General features: G+C 41.1%; 1 protein-coding gene across 1 annotated transcript in view; it reads right to left on the reverse strand.

Moving 5' to 3' along the window:
* Positions 1-23,127, reverse strand: part of REPS2 (RALBP1 associated Eps domain containing 2) — an 88,092-nt gene that overhangs the window by 46,761 nt on the left and 18,204 nt on the right. Inside the window, exons 2-7 of the mRNA XM_017728466.1 lie at positions 12,217-12,340; positions 9,886-10,034; positions 8,254-8,377; positions 5,515-5,612; positions 3,698-3,836; positions 2,152-2,215 (exon numbers count right to left, since the gene is read on the reverse strand). Of these exons, the coding sequence (XP_017583955.1) occupies positions 2,152-2,215; positions 3,698-3,836; positions 5,515-5,612; positions 8,254-8,377; positions 9,886-10,014 (554 nt within the window). The 5' untranslated portion in view covers positions 10,015-10,034; positions 12,217-12,340. The remainder of the gene's footprint in view (positions 1-2,151; positions 2,216-3,697; positions 3,837-5,514; positions 5,613-8,253; positions 8,378-9,885; positions 10,035-12,216; positions 12,341-23,127) is intronic.

A 23,127-nucleotide genomic window follows, 5' to 3' on the forward strand; every position in this document is an offset into this window, starting at 1 on the left:
CACTTGATCCTGACTTGCACAGTTGTCTCAGGAAAGATGCAGGAAGCTGATTTTCTAGTACTGACTTGCCACTTTTTTCCTTTTCAGTAGATTTCTTCAATACATCATGCCAATGAATATGATGGTATGTGTGTATTAGAATGTGAAATACATAACCTATTCTTACAGAATCATAGGGTGGCTGGGGTTAGAAGGGACATCACAGATAATCTGGGTCCAGCTCCCCTACCATGGGCAGGGAACCTTTCACTAGACCAGGTTACTCAAAGCCCCATTCAGCCTGGCCATGAACACCTACGGGGATGGGGAGTCCACAACCTCTCTAGGCAATGTGTTCTAAGGCCTCACGACCCTTAAAGTAAAGAATTCCTTCCTAATATCTAATCTAAACCTGCCCTAGTTTAGCTTACACCCAATCCCCCTTGTCCTATCACTACATGCCCTTGTGAAAAGTCCCTCTCCAGCTCTCTTGTGGACCCTGCTAGGTACTGGAAAGCTGGTAGAAGATCTCCCAGACCCTTCTCTTCTTCAGGCTGAACAGCCCCAAGTCTCTCAGCCTGTTTCCATAGGAGAGATGCTCCAGCCCTGTGATCAACTTAGTGGACCTGCTCTAGACTCATTCCAACAGGTCCGCATTCTTCTTATGCTGAGGACCCCAGAGCTGGATGCAGCACTCCAGGTGGGGTCTCACCAGAGCAGAGTAGAGGTGCAGAATCCCTTCCCTTGCCCTGCTGGCCACACCTCTTTTGATGCCGCCCACGACACAGTTGGCCTTCTGAGCTGCAAGTGCACATTGTTCCAAGGGTGAAATTAACCTTCCAATATTTGGAAGCACTTTTGGCTAATCCATGCACGATCTTAAAACAATTCAAGAAGAAAAAGTTAAATATGGACTTTAGCACCACTGACTAACGTTAAAAAAAGAGCAAAATTAATGCTCTTAGCAAGTTTAAATATTGTTGTTAACTTCTCACTAAGCAGTTCCCTCTAATTCTAGCACACTTCACAAACACTAAAACTGAATTCAATAATTCAATTCTGTGAATTAATTCTGCAAAAATTGAGTAATATTTTATCTTTGGCACATGGTCTAAAATAAACATATAATTTCTTGCTCTTTGAAAGTAACCAGCATTTCTCAAGTTGTTGAGGTTATAGTGACAAGGACTGAAACATCCCATGTGTTTAACAGAGCAACACAACCTGATAAATCACACTGCCACAAAATTACAACTATCTACTAGAAGGTAATACTTTTCTTGAAATTCTGGACAGAGAACAAGTTGCATCACCAATAAAATCTGTTTTGCCACCATATTAGGTTAAGCCGTTCTTTTTAAGTAATCTTAAATTTAAATTCCAAAATTCACTTCCCCCACCACCACGTTTCTTGAGTTGTTGTTTTTTTTTTTATTTTCACAACTGACAATCCGCTTTGAAAAGATTCCAGACATATCCTTTGACCCTGACAGATGTTTAGGCTCTTGCAAGCTTTTCGTCTCATCTCTCTTCATAAAAGCATATACAAAAATAAAATCACTATCAGCATTTCTGATCCATGTTTAAAACTGTTTGTTCCCCCTAACAGAGATGCAAGGATGACAACAAGTTACAAAGCACCATGTTGTTTATGAAAATATAAAAGAATTCTTGTCAAATTTTATCACGTACAGTTCCATCTGCAATTGTTTCTCAATAAGCTCATTAAAAGTAAATGCACTGGTTCATTAGAAAAGCACTAATGAATTATGTAGTTGTTTAATTAGGCCTCCTTTGACAGAACAGAGACAGAAACATAAAACCAACAACACATCTAAAACATTCCAGAGGTGCTTCTCCTCTGTGTCATTTCATGAAAAATACCAGTTCTTTGAGCTAATGATGCTGCTTACAATACACTTAAGAACAGCTCTCAGCTACGTCACCGTTCAAACCTTCCCAGTCCTGCTGAGTAGGCAAACATCTCTCCAGAAAACAAGTGTGTCAGGAAGATCAATGAGCACCCTGCTGCTTGGGCCTCAAAGTGATTCTGGAGATAAGAGCAGTAATTGTAATTGAAGACACTTTTAAAATTTAACAAGAACTGTTGAATTAAGTGTATTTAAAAAAAACAAACATGATATGCATCCCCAACACTATTACAGTACTCACCAGATGTGAGAAAGTTCTGGGATGGGCAGCTTTGATTTTGTGAAGAAATTCTTTGCTACGGAACCTGTTGGGAAAGCATGCCTCATCAACCATTGGAAATTAATTCTCCAAATTCTTCCCTTTTACCAGGTCTGACGTGCCAGAAGCAGACAGTTAATTTACATGTGAGAGATGCTCAGATTAATCAGATGCTACTAGAGATGTTGGACCATTTGTCTCCTTCTGAGTAAATGATAGAGAAAGCCCGACAAAGCTGTTGACCTCAATTCTCTCTTCCCTCCATATGGGAAAAATAAATAAAGGGAAACCCACTTTAGTACTAGTAACTCTAACCTGCATAATAAGTATGTCACCAATGATGAAATAACAGGCACAAACAGCCCTGCTTCACCAGAAGCCATGTGTATGGCAGTACAGTGCTTTGACAATTGCACTGCTCTCCCAAGATGCTGTTTTAACTATGACTTTTCCCTGCAGTGAAAATTTTATGAGAGAAAAAAAAAGAAAAAAGAAACTGCAGAAGATTCAGATTGCACACAGCTCCTGTCCTACTGCAGGCATCCTCACTCACCCTGCCACAGCAGCCCTTCTCATACTTCTAGTTAACAAATCCACTTCTTCACCATCTCATATGCACAGGCTGTTAGGGGTACCCTGGAAGCCCTTCCTGGGTACAGGCTTACAAATCAAAAGGAAGCAAAGCACAGACTTCTGGGATGATAATCCTCTTCCCCTAGGGCAACCACTGGGGAAAGAACCAACACTGAAGAACCATTTGTTCTTTGAAGCAAACTGCATAAAGGAGACTTAAGGGAGGTGAAGAACTGCTGAAGCACTAACTTCAGTTAGCAGCAGAGCATTTCTGTAAACTTTTGGCTGGATCCAAGCCCCGGTGATACAGCAGGGCTCATTACAATTTCCTCAATTTAAAACTTGTGACATATTCCTTGCCAGACCAACTGTCTGTACACGGCAAAGTCTCCTCTCACAACCAGCCTGGACCTTCTATTCAGGATGGAAATCTGACTATGATCAGAGCCATCTAAGTATGCTCTTAACAATACTTCTACGATGTGTGTGCTCTCCAGGATTGTTTTATAATTACCTAAACGTCAAAATCTCAGTCCCCCAGAACCATAAACCCTCAGGCTTGACTGCACAGGGCAGTTTTGCATGCTTCACTGTCACCAGATGGACACTGCCACAGTTCTGCTGGATTAGCCAGCACAGCCCTCAGGGGTTTTTCAACTCAATATACACTGCAGGTGTGATCCACAAATACAGCACATCAAATACAGAGAGCTCATTTTAATTTTTACCAAATTGCCAACACTTCTTTCTTAGATGTAATTATTTCTCTAAAATCAGGATATTTAAGAGGAAATGTAAGGGTCACAGTATTGGTTTGAATAGTCTGCCTTTTAAAAGAAGATACAATCAACTCTTAAAAATGCACTGCCAGAGAAAAAAGCATTTATTTACTTAACATTCTCACCTCCCAGCCTGGTCCCCCTACTTGATGTGCACAGTATTTGGTAAAAATTACCTGAAATAAAGGCGTTGAGGTCGGGCTGCAGGGACCTGAACTGGTTAATGTAGTAATCTCGCTGCTCCTCCGTTATCCTCCAAGGGTCATCTGAGTACTGGGTGCTGCTGTCCTGCTGCTCCCGCTCCACTGAAAGAGACTGATGGGAGGGACACTGGCATCAGCCACAGGGAGGGCACCAGAAGGGCATTGGAAACCTCAAGAAACCAGATTTACACTCTTCTATTTAGCAGAGACAAATTTTCAGAAGACAAGAAGCAGAAATGGCCACACTGATGACCATCCCACTACTTACCTGTTGAAAAACTGAGGCTATTATTATGTATCTTTACCCAGGCAATTAAAGGAAGTTTTACATGACCAAAGCTCAAAGGAAATCTTGGTACTGCTGACCACTAGAAGTCCAAGTCATACTTTATTACCTCTAGATTCATTTTGGGGGTCCACTTTGGCTGCCATGCATTACGACCTTGAACTGCACACTGTACACCTCAAATGGATGGAGCCAGTAAAGGACCTAAAGCTGCATTTATGCAGCTTTGTGCAAGAAAATTTATCTTTGCTGTGAAACTACATATTTAATCTAGGAATGGTGCTGTAACTATGGAGATATTCCACTTTTTCTGGACCCTCTGCTTACCCCAGTAACTCAGCACTCATTATGCCAACTCAGGGAGACATACAAGCCCCTACAGACCCCCTCAGACTTCTGTCACTTCCCAAGGTTCAAGTAAAAATCCTCCTTTGGGTAAAGGAATATTCTGGAGGAGAAGGGTATTTAATTCAATTACATCTTTGCTCTGTCTTTGCTCTCTGATTAACTTGCTTAAGGGGAGCCCAGTAACTTTTGCAAGGTTGGATGGAGGTATCTACAAGAGGGCTGCCCATACAGCTGGTGACTTTGCTAAAATGGAATAAATTAGTATTCAATATTTAAGCAGGGATGATAACAGTCTTAAAAAGGGAGGGCAAGAATGAACAACAATCAGCTGTGAAACCATTTCTCTGACATACCTGTCTATTTCCCAAGAATCAAATGCAAAACACCAGTTCTGAAATACATCAAAAGATCCCTGAAACAGGCAACATCATGAAGCCGTAAATTAATTTTCATTTCAAAGTGCTACACAAATGCACCCAATTTCATTTCAAGTTAGCACAAATTATGTGACACTACCTGTAGATCTCTTTTGGAAGCTCAGGTGACATTTTATTGTGGGTGTGAGGTGCTAAGCACACAGGAAAATGTAGAGTCTCTGAGTCTTACTTATTCAGAAAAATCTCTTGCTTAAGAGAGTTTTGCCCTTCCTTAGGGCAAACTACTTGTTTGCATAATAAATGCACAGCAGGCATACTGGAACACAGGAAAGATCTGCTTTTGCAACCAGCAGGAAGATATAAGACCCATTTTCATAAAAACAAACAAATGCCCAGAAATTAATTTATTTTAAGGTGCAATTTAACCACTTGGGGTAAAAAACCAAAATATGCAGAATGTTAGCCATAAATACTACGCACGTGTTACAGATGGGAATCTAAATCAAGAAGGAATCTCTGTGAAATCACATGTACTTTATATGAAAAGGGTTTACTTCTACTTACCGTTAGCAATTTAATTAATTTAATTATTTATTTTAATTTCTCCATCCCATCAGCTTTTTTTCCTCATATACTAAAAAAGCACGCTTCAGTCTCCAGTCTAAAAACACCATTAAGAACACTTTTCACTTTCAAAGCGAGAATTTTTCTGCCTTTTTAAAGAACTTCTCTATTATTTTGTTAGCAGTACTACTAAAGAAAAATATGCAATTCATTACCCGGTTAGGAGTTGAACAGGTGGGTGCAGATTTGGCTCCATAATTCCCTGATGATGGTCCATCTTGCTGGTGAGCAGAGTGTCTGACTTCATAAGGAGCTACATTAGACATTTAAAATTAAATATATAAATTATGGGATAATAAAAAATTAGGGCTAGGCTAAAGGAAATAGATAAATACCACAAGATCAAGAGTGTAGCTTGTGAACATTGTATCAGAGCATCAAAGTCCGTGTTGTCAAGCATCTACCAAGTGAACCTGGTATCACAGTATCAAAGTCCATTTTGTCTTATGCAACAAAATTCCAGCCACATACTTGTCTTTCCCATTGCATCATTCTTCAGACATTACTGAGACATTGCCAGTTATATACTCTAGATAACAGAAATCAGTGTTCATCATGTTTAAATATACATTTATATAGCCTGTCCATGCATGTATACGTTTTATATATGTATAGCCCCATATAGCACAAGATATATTTTAAATAAGAAGAAGTAATTCAAGTGAGCTGCAAAAAAATTTGTTTTGACAATGTTATCAAGTAGCATATCATTACTTTTCCATATACTCTTCCTCTCCCTTCCCTAATTTCTGTTGAAAATCAAAATACATGACACACCACTTGGCACTGTTTGGAATAAAGTTAGTGAAGGAAAGTAACAATTTCTTTTTCTTTTGCTAAAATAAGTCACCTAGGCTCCACTGCAGCAAATACAGTAAGCAGTGACACAACAGCACATTTAGGAACAATGTTTTAAAAATAGGGCAAGTATGTAAACAAAAAGGCAACTCACTTTCAAACTTTTACAGAGCTGAGAACTGCTGCCAGCCTATTTAAAATTTACCATTACAAAGTCTGCATTAGACAGTCAGAACCTTAATGACTCATGATGAAAAAGGAGACCAAGAAATCTTAAAAATTTTGAGCTCAGGAAGACCTTAAAAATTATACCCCTAACCCCCTTGTTTTCCTAAGGGTTCCTATCCTGTATACGTATCTATTTTTATTCCTGCACAAGTAACTACTAATTTCAGATTAAAAAAAGAAAAGGAAGGAAGGTGGAATGTGGAATACATTTAGATGCCCTCAGAGGGGACATTTAAGCATGAAGCCACATTGCTGTGTGCTTGCTAGCACGAAAAACCTCCAAAACTATAAAGAAAAATGTACACAGTCACGTACAGGAAGAACCAGCAGGTCTTGCATTAGGCCTGGCACTTGGTACAGCACAGGCCATAAAATGTTAACTGCTCACTGCCATTGAGAACATGTTTGGCTGAAGTATTCCCAGCAGGATTAAAATAGGACAGATCACTGTTCTGGAAAACAGGAAGAAATCCTCTCCGAAAAATAACCATTGTTCTATACCTCTAAGATTTTATTACCTTGAAAATTTGAGCAATGAAATGAAAATTTGAGCAATTTTATTACCTTGAAAATTTGAGCTATGCAAAGTGAGCAGGGACAGCAGTGTCCAGTCCAGCTGCTCACTTTGCATAGCTGCTGAGTCCATGAGAAATTTCACGGAAGTTATATTTGCAACCAAATTCAGAAGGAAAAAAAAAAAACCCAACACCCAAAATACTCCCTCATAGCACTGACAGATCTGGGACAGAGTCCCAGAAACCAGCAGAGCACCTGACAGGTACCTGGTCAGCCGATCCCGACGGACGCCCCCTGCCCGGCTCACCACAGTGTGGCCTCTTTGCCACGTGTCCTCTTCACTGGGGCAGAACATGCATTGTACCAGAAAACAACCACACTAGTGTGCTTGTTTCAGAATTAATCCTGCCTCTGAACAAGCTGCAGTTTACCTAAGCAGCAGGGGAATGCCTGTGACTCAGTATTGGTACAATTTTCAGGTGGAGGCCACTTTATAGCGTCAAACACATTCTTATCACAGGTGTACTGAGTTTCAACATGTTGAATAGCTCTTTTTTCACTCATTTATAAATAAGGACAAAAGCTGAATTACTAGCATGCTTCACTCTTCACTCACTGCAAACACACTAATGTAAAGCAAGAGGGATGATGGCATACACCAGTGCCTACTATTGCCACCAACTTGGTCACCACATGTTGCAATTATGAGAGCACAGGTGCTTTACTGTTAAAATGAACTTGTAAAGCCATAGTTAAACTGTATTCTGCCCCATTAGCCTCTTATTAAAATCTGAATGTTTTGCCTCCTACTCTAATGGCATCAAAATGAAGGAGAGAACATCTATGCAGTGCCTCGTATTTGTCTGAATTGCCTAAGTTACACTGTGGGGCTGCTTTTATACTCTCCTACCATTATTTCTGTTACAAAACCAGAGATATTATTATCCTTTCCTGCAAAGGAAGGTTTGCTTCCAATCTGAAAATTAATATGCGGCTACTGAAATTGGGAGCAGGCTTTTCTCCCCCTCTAATGAAACCAAAACCATCATGCACTCTGACAATATTTGCAGGTTCTCTGACACTGGGGTATATTGCATATAGTCTTGTCAGAGATTAGGTATTAGCATTTGTGAGCAGTCACACATAAATCTAATTTAATAGAAAGTGAAGAGGAAGACAGGATTGAACAATCAAAATAAATTGATCAAATAATTTTCCAAAACACAAGTCTAATTGAATTTTAAAATCATTAGGCTGATTGTCACTTGCATTTAGAATTTGGATACTTCTGATAAGGAAAAAAAAAAAGAAAAAATATATTAATACAATGTGTATTGCCATTTTTATCCTACCTCCATGCTGCTGCTCCAGCCCACTTCTTGCTTTACCATATCCATAACTTAGGGGTATTCTCTGGTAGGTAGACGGAGAAGCAGGAGGTGAGCAAATTGGAGACATCGGAGGAGACTTGGGTTCCTATTTCAAAAACGTACCAACATAAAACACACTTCTGAGACAAAAATTGTAAGAAATAACCAAGTAATGCTGCAAAGTGGTCCAAGTGCATACAATACGATGGACAAACAAGAAACCAACACTGCAGCGTCCTTAGGCCCTTTATTTCCAAGAAAAGGCTTAAAACAGACAAGACAGGATTTGGTACTGAGCCTTTAAGGGGTAAAGCATGGCAGTACTATAGCAAAGCTTTACAATGATCCACTCAATATATTTTACTTCCAAAGGTGCCAGAAGTAGTATATGTAGAAGGCTCAATGTGAGTGGATAGCTTTAAATTTGCATAGTGTGAGTGCATTCTTTGTGGGAGATCATTTTTCGTACAAAAAAAATGTACAAAAAAATTAAACTATATCTCTGAATCAGTATTTTAAACACTGTGGATCTGTAGGGTTACTGGGTAAGCTTTCTCCTTCCTTTGACTTACTGAGATTGCTTGAGAAAAGGATAGAAGCCTGAAAGGTTTTACCGAATAAAGAGGAAAATATAACACAACACAGATAACCCAGATGGAGCCAGGGGTTTGAGGGCAGTGTTCTGCCCTGGTGTCAGTACACAGAGAGACAGGCATACATGCTCATCTTCCTCATCCTGTTATTCCACCTGTGTATCTTGTCATCAGCTTGCTCCTGCTGGCTGACCTCAGGCTGGGAATGCTGTTACTGATGCCAACGCACCGTGTGATAAACGTGAGCACGTGTTTTGGGAAGATAAAAGTGCTTCCATCAGGCACTTACAACATGACCTGATACAGTACCAGAGGAGAAGGTGTCAAGCCTGGGGAAAATTATGCAAATCAGTCTTTACGAAAATTATGTGGCACTGTGAAGCTTCTTGTATCTGAACAAGCGCTCTCTACTGTCCTAAATACAGGTAATACGAATGTCCCTTGGATGCTTTATGAAACTGGCATCTCAGAACAACAGATGCTGGGACAATGTTTCACTCAGGACAAAAGAAGAGCAGATTTCTTCTGGACTATTCCTTGGGCAGAGAGAAATGAAAGAAAACTTGGGGGCCTTACCCCACCCAAAAATAGCGGCTCATGATTCAATACCTCATCTCCAATTGAGTATTTCTAGAGTGACTAAGAACCATATTGGCCATGGGAAATCACTCACTTTCCTGTTCTGTTTCACAGACAGATTTCTCTTTGCTGCTTTTGCTTATTCCTCTCCAAGAAACAGTGCTGGATTAAGTAGGAGGACAACACTGAAAGAACTTACACAGAATATTACAGGGCTGACAGCTTTATACTAGCTCATACAGAGAATTTTCTTCAGGGAAGCAACTGGGATGCATCAAAACCAGAATACAAGCGTGATGGGGATTATTTGCACATCAGGAGTTCATCTCCTGCCTAGTATTGGAAAATTGAATAAGCCCCTGTGAGTTTAATCATTTACAGGACTGGACCCAAAAGGAGGATGCATAATGACATGTTGGCCTGAAGGAGACAAGCCTGTTACCTGTTTGTCCCCTTCATCTGTTCTTTTGTAAGAATTTTTTTCCAAAATTGCATGTGGAACCTGAAATTTAACTCCGTGGAATTCTGCTGGAGTCCCATATCGTACTTCAGTGTCATTTTTCAGCGCCATAAATCGCGGCAGAGGCAACTCTTTATGAAGAGAGAGAAAAATTCAATTTAGACTACAGACATAAGAAGACTACAGAACATTTAAGCAGTATCGTCTTGTAAAACCAATGAAAAGTTTATCTATAAAAGACTGCTACTTATATTTTGTAACATTTTTAAGTGTGGGACTCCTTTGATTATTTTATGTCTTAATAAAAATGTGAATGTTACACAAAGCTACATTCACTAGCTTAATATATAATCTCTTCATGCAAAGAGAAAGACAAAGAAATAAGCCTTGTGCATGTTATTAAAGCAAGCAGCAAACTCATTTCCTGCCTTCAAAACCTTGCCTGTAATGAAAAGAATAGTTTCCCACAGAAACTGCGGGACGGATGAATTAATCAGTCAGGATCACAGTACGCTTAATGCTGCCATCATAAAAGGAACAAATCAAAAATGGTAGGGTTCAGGGATCACACCAAGGCCTAGAGAGACAGCTGTGTCAAAAGGTCCCATGTTGCATCTGCTGTGCAGAGCAAGAGAGTGACACTTTGTCACTCTTTAAGACAATTCTCAATTATTTTGCAGAAACACCATTTATTTTTGAGCACAGTCACCCTACAAGATCAATACAATTAAAATTAACAGAATGCTCAAAACCAAGCAAAGCCATTCATCCATAACCACGAAGAAAAAGAATCAATTGCAGTTTGGTACACTACTCACCCCATTCTAAAGGCACTCATATATTTTCTAGAAAAAAAGTAATTAGCACTGGAAGCAGTTGTACAGAAATTGTACTGAAACAGTAAGTAAGCAGGATATCAATACAAGGACTGCAAGTACCTGTTTTCACTTAGATTTGTGGATTATTTGCATATGCTGAACTTGTAAAACCGAGTAAATCTCAGTTCAGATTTCTAATTTAGTTTGTTGAGAGTTTTTTGTTGGTTTGTTTTTTTTTTTCTTTTTAATTAACATCTTTAAAAAGGACAGCAATGCAAGAGAGAGTGCACAAACTGTCTGTAAGGAAAACTGACAGACAAATCCACTCCTCTTCACCCTTGATTCAAAGTCCTGTTCCAGCAAGGCAATGAACCAAACTGTGCCAGCTGCATCTGATCCCCTCCACTTGGTCAGGAGCTCTGCACCGTGGGAGCTCAGCGTACACAGGTCAGCATGTGCTTGTCATTCTGGCCTTCCCTCCCTGGGATGGGGCAGAGCTGGGAACCATCTCCCTGTGCCTTGCAACACACATGAATTTGACATTTCGTTGCCCTTACCAGGGACAGCTATGCTGGGAGCAGTGACCTGATTGCAGGACTGTGAGTAGGTCCTGCCTTTCCGGCCTTCTCTCTGATCTAGCAGCCGGTTGCATTGCTCCTCCATCCAGTGAGATGGTGCAAGCACAGCCTCAGGACATGGCTTGAATGCCCACCTGGGATATGGGAGCTAAGGGTTCAAACCTGTTCAAGCTCAAGCAAAAAGCCCTGTGTTTTGAAGCCCAAGCTCTGCTGAGGCAGAGTGTGCATCACCAGGGCAAGAACACAGAGTTCCCTCCAAGGTACTATCAAGGTTTCACAGCTGAAGGGACCTGCTTCCTCTCTTCATCGCTTGAGTTAGATAAGACTCTTTCAAAAAGCCTTCTTCTCCACAAAAAATGGTACATTTAATATTACTGTCAATTCATCGGGAAGAATAAAGCTGTTTTAAAATACATCTAATACACATTTTCATACCTATTCACAGTAAGCACTATGATTTTATCAGCATTACCCGTTTATTTCAGTGGGATTATTTGCTGAAGCAGACAAGTGTTACAATCTGCCCTGCAAAGAGAGACTTCTTGACCTGCCCATGTCCCCCACCATGTGCCTCCACCCAAAGCACCTATCAGCTCTTACTCTGGACAGCTGTCAAGACTAGAGGCTGAAGGCGAGAGAGAAATACCTCTCCCACACTGATCATCTGTCATTCCTGCCGTTCCTTTGTAATGCCTTTTCCAGAGGTGGATGTCACCACAGATCTGCCATATATGTAATTCACTGCAATTTTCTACCACTCACTTAGTGCATGTAACATTACCTTCCACTCTTTCTCTGCTCCTTAAAATTGTTGATAGAAACATAAGAAGAAAGAGTTTACCACCATGGAGAGCTGACAAGCATTAAAGAAAGTGAGAAACAAGTGCATAGCACTGCAAGCAAAATTTGCTACTTACCATTCTTAATGCTCTCAATCCGTACTGGGAACCCTGACTGTGCTGCCGCAATTAACTTCAAAGCAATATAAAATTGAGCAGGACCAAAATAACCCACGCGCTTGGCTCCACAAACTTCTGTAATCTAAGAGAGAAGAGACACATTGTCGGTTAAATGCATTTCACTCTTCCAGGAGATGTCAACATCTCTACACAAACAAAGAAAAAACTCTTAAAAAACCCCCACAAAACGCTTGTTGTATTTGAAGTTTTCTACTACGCATATTTGTTTCAACTCAGAACATTAGTACACCAGAGACAGATTGGTAGTTGCTATGCTTTTCAGAAGCACTGCTAGTTAACATTGCCATCCTTAAGCAAGTTAGGGGTTTTCATACTATGTAAGATTTTAACCGCAGGTGAAACAGGAATTTCTGAAGTACCCTGTCTAGTAAAACATTTCCACCACAGAAGCTGTGATATCTTTAGAAAATTGTACTTAATGTTAGCCCTAACAACAACAGTTCAGGTAACTACCATTATTGGAACATAAACAAAATAAAAGACCCCAGCACATCACTTGAGCAAACACTATTTCTTGTGTGAAAAATTACCATGGTCTCAGCACTGAAATTTAACTTTGTTATTTGCTTCACTCTGCCACTTTTATGAAGCAAAGAGCACCATGTTCACACACTCAGACAACGCCCAAACAAACAACAGGTATCAGAAGGTTTTAAGCACGAGCGCCAGTTCTCCCGTGGCTGGAGCTCCCAGATGTTCACAAACAAACCTCAGACAGGCACTGGGGTTAGAACAAAGCCTATTTGCCCCAGACATAAAAGGAAATCTCAAATTGTTTTCCTGAAAATACACCTAGATTAGCAATGTCTCCTGGCTGGCAAGGTGCAGTCTCTGTGACAGTTCTCCATGGGCAAGGGCTGCTTCAGGAAAGCCACGTTCGTGGATTGGCTCCCAAGCTACAACAGCATGACAGAAAGTATTATGTTGCATATAAGCAAACAGCACAACTGAATAGTCTATTTTTTCTGATTTATTTTTATATGTATATATACACGTACATACACAGTGGGAAAATGTCAGGTCAAACAATTACTGAAAAAATCAAATGTTTTGGAATGGTAATTCTTTCTAATCAAAGACAAATGTCTTCAAGCAAGCCCTTTATTCTCTGGATGTGGCCTCTGCTTTGAGCTGAATGAGCTCTCGCTACTTTCTCTTCCTACAGGTTTCAGACTTGGTCACAAGATACATCAAATAGTTTTTTTATCTTACTGCTTGATGAAAAGCAAGATTGAGTCTCTGTATAAGGACAGCTTCAATTAACCAGCAGCATTTGCCATTCTCTTTCCTCTGCTGTTTTCTTTAGTTACTCTGGCCTTTTTTATTCTGCCCTTCCCTCTATCACTGGCCTTGCTTATTTTATTTTCCGGCGGGAAAGCAAAGCACTTGGGATGCGCCCCAGATAGATGGATGTCTGGGCACACTACTGGTACCCTTTCTGAGCTTCAAAGCAGCATTCTTCCCCTTGTCCCTGGATGCTCCCAATTCACTCAGTCTCACTGCCCATACCACCCGCTCCTGCATGGTCCTTCCCCAGCAAGCAGCCCTGGCTCTGCCTGGTGCAGTGGTGTGGAGCACAGGCGACTGCACTGGACCCCAGACACAGAACATGCACAGCAGCTGCACTTCAGACTGCTCCCCATGGGCACAACCTCCCAGGCACACCAGGCTCTGGCAGCTCTGGGGACAACGCTGCTATGGCAGGTATGTGAGAAGCCATCAGCTTATCCAACAGCCTAGGGAGAAGCAGATGGAGAAGAGGCACAACCAAGCTGAAATTCAATCTGAGTTCACAGCTCTGGTCTGTTATGGGAGACGTTTGTTAAAAAAATGCCAGCGCTGAACCAAGCAGTTGGCAAAAGCTGGGCACCCACCGGCAGCCAGGCCCTCCCGTGGAGGCCATGGGTGCTCAGCTCCTGTGTGACCCATGGGCAGTGCCTGGGATGGCCCCTGCTGTGAGGCAGAAATGGCACACAAAGCCCCTGGGTGTCCCGGGATGTACCCCATAGGGATTTTTCTCCTCTTGGGCTCTTTTCCTGTCATGGCTACGCTTCCTGTTGTGCCTATGCTTGCTGACACCGAGCAACACCATTTCCATGATGTGTTTCCTCTCGCTGGCTGCTGGAAAAAGGCAATATTGAGCAGCTTGGACTTTCACATAGATGCTACTATCTTCCCGAAGAGTTAACTTTCCATATATTTTCTATACTTTGAAATATTAAGGCTGTTTAATGCTGCAAATGCTCTGCTTGCTCCTCATATGGAAACATGAACATTTTATTCTGAACAAGCAGACTAAAAATTTTTAGCAAGGATATACCATCCCTCAAAATACAGTGATGTTTCTCAAGCACACATACAGCCAACCAACCTGAAACTGCCTCTCTGTAATTTTGCTTTTTGATGATAACAATAGAAATAAATTTTGTAGACACAAGCTTCTCTGTTATTTGCGCAACCAGACTCTGAGTTCTTTGTTAATGGTTCCAAGCAAAAGATGGAAGCTGACAGAGTAGTCAAATTTATTACACAATTAATTAAGGGTATTTATATAGATTAATTGCAGGTACAGGTATTTACTCTCATCAGGTTCCTTCTCCAGTTAAAGGAGATGGTCTTGGGTTCCTTCCAGCCAGCATTTCACACTGTCTGCATCAGGACCCTGCTCAGAAGTGCCAACAGAACAGTCCCTCTCTCCAGCAACCACAGAGGTTAGTGGCAGATTAGCCTTTATCCAAAAGTAAATCCTCAGAACACGCTGCCTACTCAAATTTCCCCCGCAGCTTAAACTGAACACTGTACTATTTTTTTGTTTCCTGGTTTTACCTTTCACAGGGTCAGTGCACATAGCTTTTTGATGGGCAGATTACACTTAGTGATATGCAATTCTGAAATTAAGCTACTTTGTATGAGACACTATTAGGAGTCTCCAAGATCCATCCAAATTAAAGACACTGCATATGAATGTGATATGGTAATTTTTCATTTAAATCCTTAAAACTGTTGTCAGTTTGGGCTGCATGCTTTTCAGCAAGCCAGCAAGGAAAGAACTGGTATTTTCTGCTTGTGCACTGCTGAACAGGCACACATATAAATCAAAACAACTTGCATGCCTTGATATTTCAAGGCATTTTAAGGCTGTCAAATTACATTACAATTTTTCTTTTAATTCTCCAGCAGAAAACTGTAATCCTCCAGTGACAGCAAAATTTTTAAGGAAAGTGTAATGAAGAGTGTATTGGAAATAATTTTTTCATGGTGGTAGGTTACAGATGTTGCTTGCCAAATCTAACCTCAGGATGATAAACAGAATTAGTCCAAAAATCACACAGAATCACAGAATGGCTGGGGTTGGAAGTGACTGACCTCTGGAGATCCTCTAGGTCCAATCTCCTTGCTAACACAGGATCACCTAGAGCTGTTTGTACAGGATTGTGCCCAGGAACGTTTCAAATACGTCCAGAGAAGGAGATGTTCCAGTTCTCTGCCATTCTCACAGTAAAGAGGTTTTCCTCATATTCAGATGGAACTTCCTGTGTTTTCCTTTGTCCCTGTTGCCCCTTGTCCTGTTATGAGGCACAACCAAGAAGCCTGGCTCCATCCTCTTGACACCTCCCTTCAGATACTTACCTACATTGATAAAATGCCCTCTCCATCTTCTTCAGGCTAAACAGGTCCAGGTGCCTCAGTCCCCTCCTAAGAGATGCTCCAGTCTCCTGGTCATCTTTGGAGCAGTGATGCTTGAACTTTAACCACTTGGACCCACCCCATACCTTCTAGAGCCCTAACCCATGGGATTCCTCCCTGAAGAGGCCAAAGTCAGCTCTCCTGAAATCCAGGGCTGGGACCCTACTTTTCGCCCTGCTTCCTCCACACAGGATCCTGAAATCCACCATGTCATGGTCACTGCCCCCAACCTTCACATCCCAAACCAGTCCTTCTTTGTTTGTTAGTACAAGATCTAGCATCACACCTCTCCATGCTGGCTTCTCCATCACTTTTGTCAAAAACTATCACCAGGATAGTTTTTGATAGCTCTGCAGGACTCTCCTGGCCGGTGTGCCCAGCTATGCTGTCTTCCCAGAAGATACCAGAGTGGTTGAAGAAAGTGGTGAAGGCTTGTGATCATGAGGGTACTTCCAGCTGTCTGTAGAAGGCCTCATCGACTCCTTCTCCTGATCAGGTGGCCTGCAGCAGTATTCCAGTCATGGAAAATTGCCCTGTTCAATGGTTTGTGAGGCAAGAACACTATGCTGAGTGGAAAATGCATTTTCAGCAGGTAGCCTTAACACACTTGTTCTGTAGAGGAATTGCACCACGTTCCCTACCAAACATCCATAAGAAGGAGAGAAAGAGCAAAATCTGTAAGCCTGCACGCCTTCTGACAGGTCAGAAGTTTTTCTATGGTTGTAAAAATATATACTTTTTAGCAATTATTAAAAAACAAATCTCTGATTCATAAATCTTAAAATCTGAAATGTTCTGTTCAGAAGAGTTGCTGTTTTAAACTACTGTGTTCCATGCAAACTTCTAATAGAAAAGCCCTACATCTTCAGATACTAGAACACAGAGCAGATTTTTGTACTTTTTATCCACTCACTCTCTGCTCTATTGGCTGACAGCAAGTGTTATTTTTATAATTGCTCCTTGAAGACATCCCACATGAAGCAGCTTTTCCCAGCACAATCTGACATTGTTCCAGCTCTCCCCAGCTCTCTCCAGACAAGTTTCCACTGCAGTCTCCAAGAGCACTGACCTCGCAAACACACTGGGCAGGTCTAATTCAGATTGCAAGAACTAAACTTCAAAAACTGAATATGAGCTGCTTTCCGTAAGTAGAAAAAGATTGTTTTCCGTAAGTAGAAAAAGAAGTATAATCAGAAATAATTATACCCTAATCCTGTGGACAGGCTGAAATGGCCATTCTGCAGCCTCAAGGGAAAGGTTTTCACCTGTAAGGCAAAGGTAGACCTGGGACTTCTGCTTTTTCATTCAGCCATTAACACTGCTGTGGCAGCCTCTGTATCAGGCTAGCACACAGTTTTGTCCATTCTCTGTCACCCTGCTGCTACCTGCCACATAGATGGTCACTGCTGGTCATTCATGTGCAAACCCAGCTCAAAGGTGCTCACACCTCCATGCGGGACCCTGTGAGAGCACGTGTGAGTTCAGTGCAGTCACCTCATTCAGAGAGAAAAAGAAGATGACCATCACTGGCTCCTATGTTAAAGGAAATTTTCTTACTACAGTTTCCATCTCAGCCCAACCCCAGAATGCACAGCTATTTTACTTGTCCTTGCTCAATCTATGATGACACAGAAATATTTTCCAGTTTATCAACTGCCTCTGAATTTTAGGGAAGGTGTTGAAAAGCTTTTGCCGCTACCCATGCACGCCTCACCCAGCGCTCTCCCGAGGACGACCAACTCTGATGCCACTGTTCAGACCTCAACCACAGAGTGACCTAAGGCTCCCTTCAACCAGCTGCTTATAATAGTTTCAAAAACAAATACTTGTAGCAGTGGCTTATCAACAGCTTATCTCAAAATTGTGTCATGCATCTGACCCACTTTACCCTTTCTTTTTTTTTTAATTTGTGTTTACAGACTCTTTGATCTGCTTGTTACAGACAAGTTTTGCTACATTCTTAAACAGGTATTTCTCTCTCAATGGATCATTGTTCAGACATTTGTAAAATGACTTGGAGCCCAGGGCTACACATCTATTTCTTCAATATTTAAAGCAAAGTAAGAAACAACACATCAAGGATTACTGACTGGGAAGACAACAGGAACATGCTGGGGTGTTACATACCCAGATGTACATAGGAAGAGGCTTTGCCATGGATTAGGTTCTTTACCTCTGCTCCTTCCTATCAGTGTAACTATTTATTTTATTCCATCATCTTGTCTTTTAAAAACAGATGTTTCATCTATTTTAGACTTTTTTTAAACATCACATGAAATGCTTACTAAAAATCAAGCCATTTTGAACAAGCAGGGTTCCAATGTCTAAAACAAAATTTAAAACAGCTTAGTTTATGCACAAAAGACAATGCGTACATAGTATATTTTTAAAGACCTAACTATAATACATTCTCATAGTTTAAGCTCTGCATGATCATCACTTTACATTTAAGAACACCAGCTTGCTAACCTATGACAACCGTTAATTTTAAATTGCAAGGCAAGCAACAGATAAACTGCCAAAGCTTCACAACTTCACATAACAAAGACAGTGCTAAAAGCAGCAGAGAGCAACCCCCTGAGTTAGGCAAAAGCCTGCCGACAGCACCATCAGGGTTTCCCTAAACTCCCTCCTCCTGCCACAACCCAGAACCATTCACATCTGCCTGCACTGGTGCTCCATCTCACCTTTGCATATCTGGGGGGAAAGCACTTCACTTCGGGAACAGGGAGACACTTTTCTGTCAGCTCCAAGCAGGGCATTTTATGCCAACACCGAGAACTACCAGGCTCATGATTCAGGGCCCGCTGTGCGTGCACACATGTGCAGCCACTGACCACTGACAGAACTGCATCAGACAAACACAAAACCAGGTTCAAACAACTCTAACAATTAAGCTTAACAGTAAAACCATTTTATATACTAGAAGATGTTGATTCCTTAGCAGAGGTTAAAAGTAACGCCAACCTGTAACACAAGTGGTTTCAATCAGTAAAGAGCCTGTGAGCAGGAGCAGGGCTGGAGCAGGGCTGTCACACTTGGTCAGTGCAAGGGTCTGTCCAGTCCTCTCTCTTGTAGAACAGTGAGCTGTGGATGCCTGAGGAAACCCAAGCATGTGAATCATCCAGTACTTCTCTTCAAGTGGGAAGCCTGGTAATGCCAGCATACCACGAGTCACAAAAACATTGATCTGAATTACGCAGCTATGAGGACATGTGAGTCAGCACTGATAATCAAAAGATTCCAATTATTAAGGAGTGTTGGCAAGAAAAAGTCTGCCAGGGAATAAAGGCTGCTGATACATGCTAGTATTTACAACCGTTGAAATATACCTGAAAGAAATGCTATCCCCTATGCTCAACCTTTTGTTTTTTAATATACAAAGGCTACTCAATCATTTACTTGCATGTGACGTGGAAAAGCTACACTTTGATCTCATGTCAGTCTCACAGGGGAGTTTAAGAAGCCCCATTCCTGAGAAATATCTGGTAATTGCCACACCAAGTAAATTATTTTCATTATAACAGTGCCTACAGCATTAGGTCAGAGGTTGTTACATACATTTGCTAAATCCACTTATTCACTGAACTGCTTCACATTCTTTGTACATAATCAGTTTGCATCTGGATATGGCAAGACAGATACTCAGCAGGTCACTCTCTGAAATGCTGCATGCACAGCCTTGCCAAATATCACTGTTAAAACCTGAAAACCCACAGAAATTTTCAAAGTACACAGAACTGAGTTATAGATGCTTTATCTGCTTTTCAAATCTTGACTGTGGAAGCAAGGGAGTAAGAGCAAGTAAAATGGCAAGCACGGAGCTGTCACACTGCCCCATTCAAACAAGTAAATAGCAGAAAATTCCCACAAGGGCTATCCAAATTTCTTCTGATGCATGTCACTGCCAAGAGCATTTCATTCTCTTGGCCATGAGTTTCATAAAGCCCATCCTACAGATGGTTAGCACTATATGTGCTATACATTGCAAGTATAGTTCTTTAAAGGCACTAGTCATCCCAGGATTTCTGTTCGTTTTCCTGCTCACCTCATCTCTTTCAAGAGCACACCTAGGGACATAACACAGAGAAGGTCCAGGACACGAGAGAATAGAACCCAGACTCTCTAATTCTTGTCCACTCAGCAGAGACATTGTCCTGAACTCCCCTAACCTACAAGCAACTGATATTGCAAGAGCTTGATGGAGGCAGGATATCCACACTGAAATGTGGCCGGGGCTGGAACCAGGCCAACCAAAATACTCATCTATTCCTAAAACTTTCATTTTCTGGTGGTTGAACTGAAAATAATATCTAAATCTTACTCCTAGTGAGAGTGAATGAGGAGCTGCTTTTTAGCTCAAGTGGAAATGCCATGTTTTGCACAGGAGCTGCACCAGTATCCCGTGGGAATGAAAATACAGGATGATCATGGAATATTAAAGGCCAACACTACTTTTATCGTGCAAAATCCTTGTGGTTTGGGCATTTTAGACTACTTCAGCAATGAAGTTGTTAATTATTTCAAATAATACTTTACACAAGCAGCGTATCCATTAGCATATCTTGATCCTGAGAGTACATTTTCACTGACTTAAAATATGGTACTCATTTATAAGCTTGAGTTCATTATTAGTCCAATGTATTTCAAAATGCATGTTTTTTTTAAATCTATTCAAAATGCTATGTGTATATACACAGGCAAAATTGAAATTAAATGTAACTTGAAACTCAGCCTTAAAAATCAAACCTTTGAAGGAAAGGTTTCTGCAATCTGTCCAAGCCTTTTTTTATAAAACAAAAAATTGTCTCTCCATTGCTGCAGTTTAGATATGGATTAAAACATGAGGGTTTTTTAAAAAAAACCCTGAAAAACACTGACATTTTATAATGGAACTTGAAGCCATTTAAAATGCTGGACTCTCCAAGTCTGCACAGAAGCATGAATCTTGTAGTTTGCAATTCATACAGAGAATCCTTATCCTACCTTTGTTAAATTTCAGTCTCTTAACAGCATATCACAGACTGAGAAATTAAAGATTTTTCTGAAGAAAAAAATAAATCCCCACTGGTTGGGTTGGTGTCCTTTTTTTCTTGGACTAAAAATTCAGTTTGGGTATTATTCATACCAAACAAATGTGTATTACAGAAAATTCCACAAGGTGTTGCTAGACAGGATTTAATTTACTCTTTGAAGAAGCAAACATCAATTCTTTGCTGCTACTTACTCTTCAGTAAATGAGTAATTTATGAAGCTCTGCAATACAACTCTGTTTTGTTCTCATGTTAAAACATCATCATAAAAAGCTTCAGTATAAGTAACAATCTGTGAAATCATTGCCCAAACACCCATAAAGAAGCTTGCCAAACTCACCCAAAGTGCAAAGGCTACCTTGAAAAAGGCTGAAAAAGCTTAGCATTAAGGAGATAACATCTCCTGTGGACACACGGACAATTCGTTACGAACAATCAAAAGATCTTGTCAAAATCAGAGACCCTTTCAACACCTAAGGAAAAACAATGGAAACTACTGCTAGATAAATGCTGAAGTCAAGTATAGTGAGGAAAACGGGCAGAAAGGCTTGTAAGCTTTTTTGCAAAAGTATAAAAATTAACTGTTTTCAGAAATTTCTTTCAACAGTTCCACTGTTAAACTCAAGCCAAGGCTACCCAAAATATGTGTCTTTACAGTCAAAAAATCTTTCTTTTCCCATTCTGTCCAAGTAACTGCATTGCTAGGTGTGAACCCCAGAAAACAAGCTGTTTTAACTCACCACTGAGAGGTCTAGAGGACTGCCTACAGATGGTAGTACTGCAGTATGCTCCTGCTGCCTCTACAACAGCTGCCTTATTATTTCCACATTTCTTTGTAACTACATGGAAATACTTCAGGAGTTTCACTCTCAGATGCTATGCCAGGATAACTTTATGATCTGTTCCATTTGTAGCCGTTCTCACAGCTGAAAGCATACCAAGAGCGACCAACAGCAAACCTCATGACAATTGCTGTTATCTTTACATATCCAGGCAAAAACATTTCTCTACTTATCTTGAAAGGCGTGCAGCCTTTTCTTCTTAGCAAGCGTGCTCCTATTTGTTGATGGGACACAACCCCTCCAGCCACCACTGCAGTCCTGATGTACCCAGTCACAAACTAGATGTAAATAAATTCTTCACCTCTGATCGTACTCAAATAAGGCACCTCACTCAATTTCCCTCTGCACAGGGACAAAATATTTGGATGCTGAGCCACGTGGGTCATGGTTTAATTGTGCAGGATAAATTTGTGCGGGTTGTAGATGACAAAAGATCAAACACAGAGGACACCTAATGTAGTCTGGAAAGATTACAGAAAAACACCCAATGTTTAGCTTTTTACATTTTAGTGACATCTTGCATCATTGCAGTACAAGGCCTGTAAGGAAATTCAAAATCTTTTGAAGTTTCAGCACAAACATGAGTTTCTGCTGTTTGAGTTCTAATACACAGGATATTACCCAAATAACGAGGTAGTGTGAAAAACTAAAAAGACACAGGCAGAGGTCACTGGCAGAGGCAGTAATCAAAACTCCACTTTCAGCAGTCATCACTACTTTACTCATTTTGCCAAGCTCTTTTGGCCGGAAGCATCAGTAGCACTGCTGACTACAAGCTCATTGATCCACTCTTCAGGTTTCCTCCCACACACTCTTACAAAATCCTAGCCCAAAGCTCAAGAGACTTCCACTTCTTCTCACATTGCCAGCACTGAGCCCCTTCCAGAATGCCCCAGCAGTCCAGGGGACAGATGGCCAGGCTGTACCCAGAAGCGCCCGCACAGCTACAGACCTTCCACCTCCGTGAGCTCACATCCCTGAGTGAGGGCTTGCAGAGGAGACTGGAAAACCCCTCCCTTGGAAGATGTGCTGACAAAGGCTTAGACCTAAATCACTTTGCTCAAAATAATATGCAATTGAGTCAGCTTTCCCATGACTTTTGGGATAAACCCTTAAAAATGCAGGAGAAGTAACTAGCTTCAACTATTATTGAAAGAAATAAAAGCAGAAGTAGTCACCCTAAACTGAGCTGAGACTTGAATTTTGTGCACCCGCGCTGAACTGTGGATCGGCTGCACAACTGCTGGTGGCTGTGGCTGCCCATGGGATCCACAGGCTGCCCTGCC

The sequence above is a fragment of the Corvus brachyrhynchos genome, unplaced genomic scaffold (assembly GCF_000691975.1).
Source record: "Corvus brachyrhynchos isolate BGI_N302 unplaced genomic scaffold, ASM69197v1 scaffold11, whole genome shotgun sequence".
NCBI lineage: Eukaryota > Metazoa > Chordata > Aves > Passeriformes > Corvidae > Corvus > Corvus brachyrhynchos.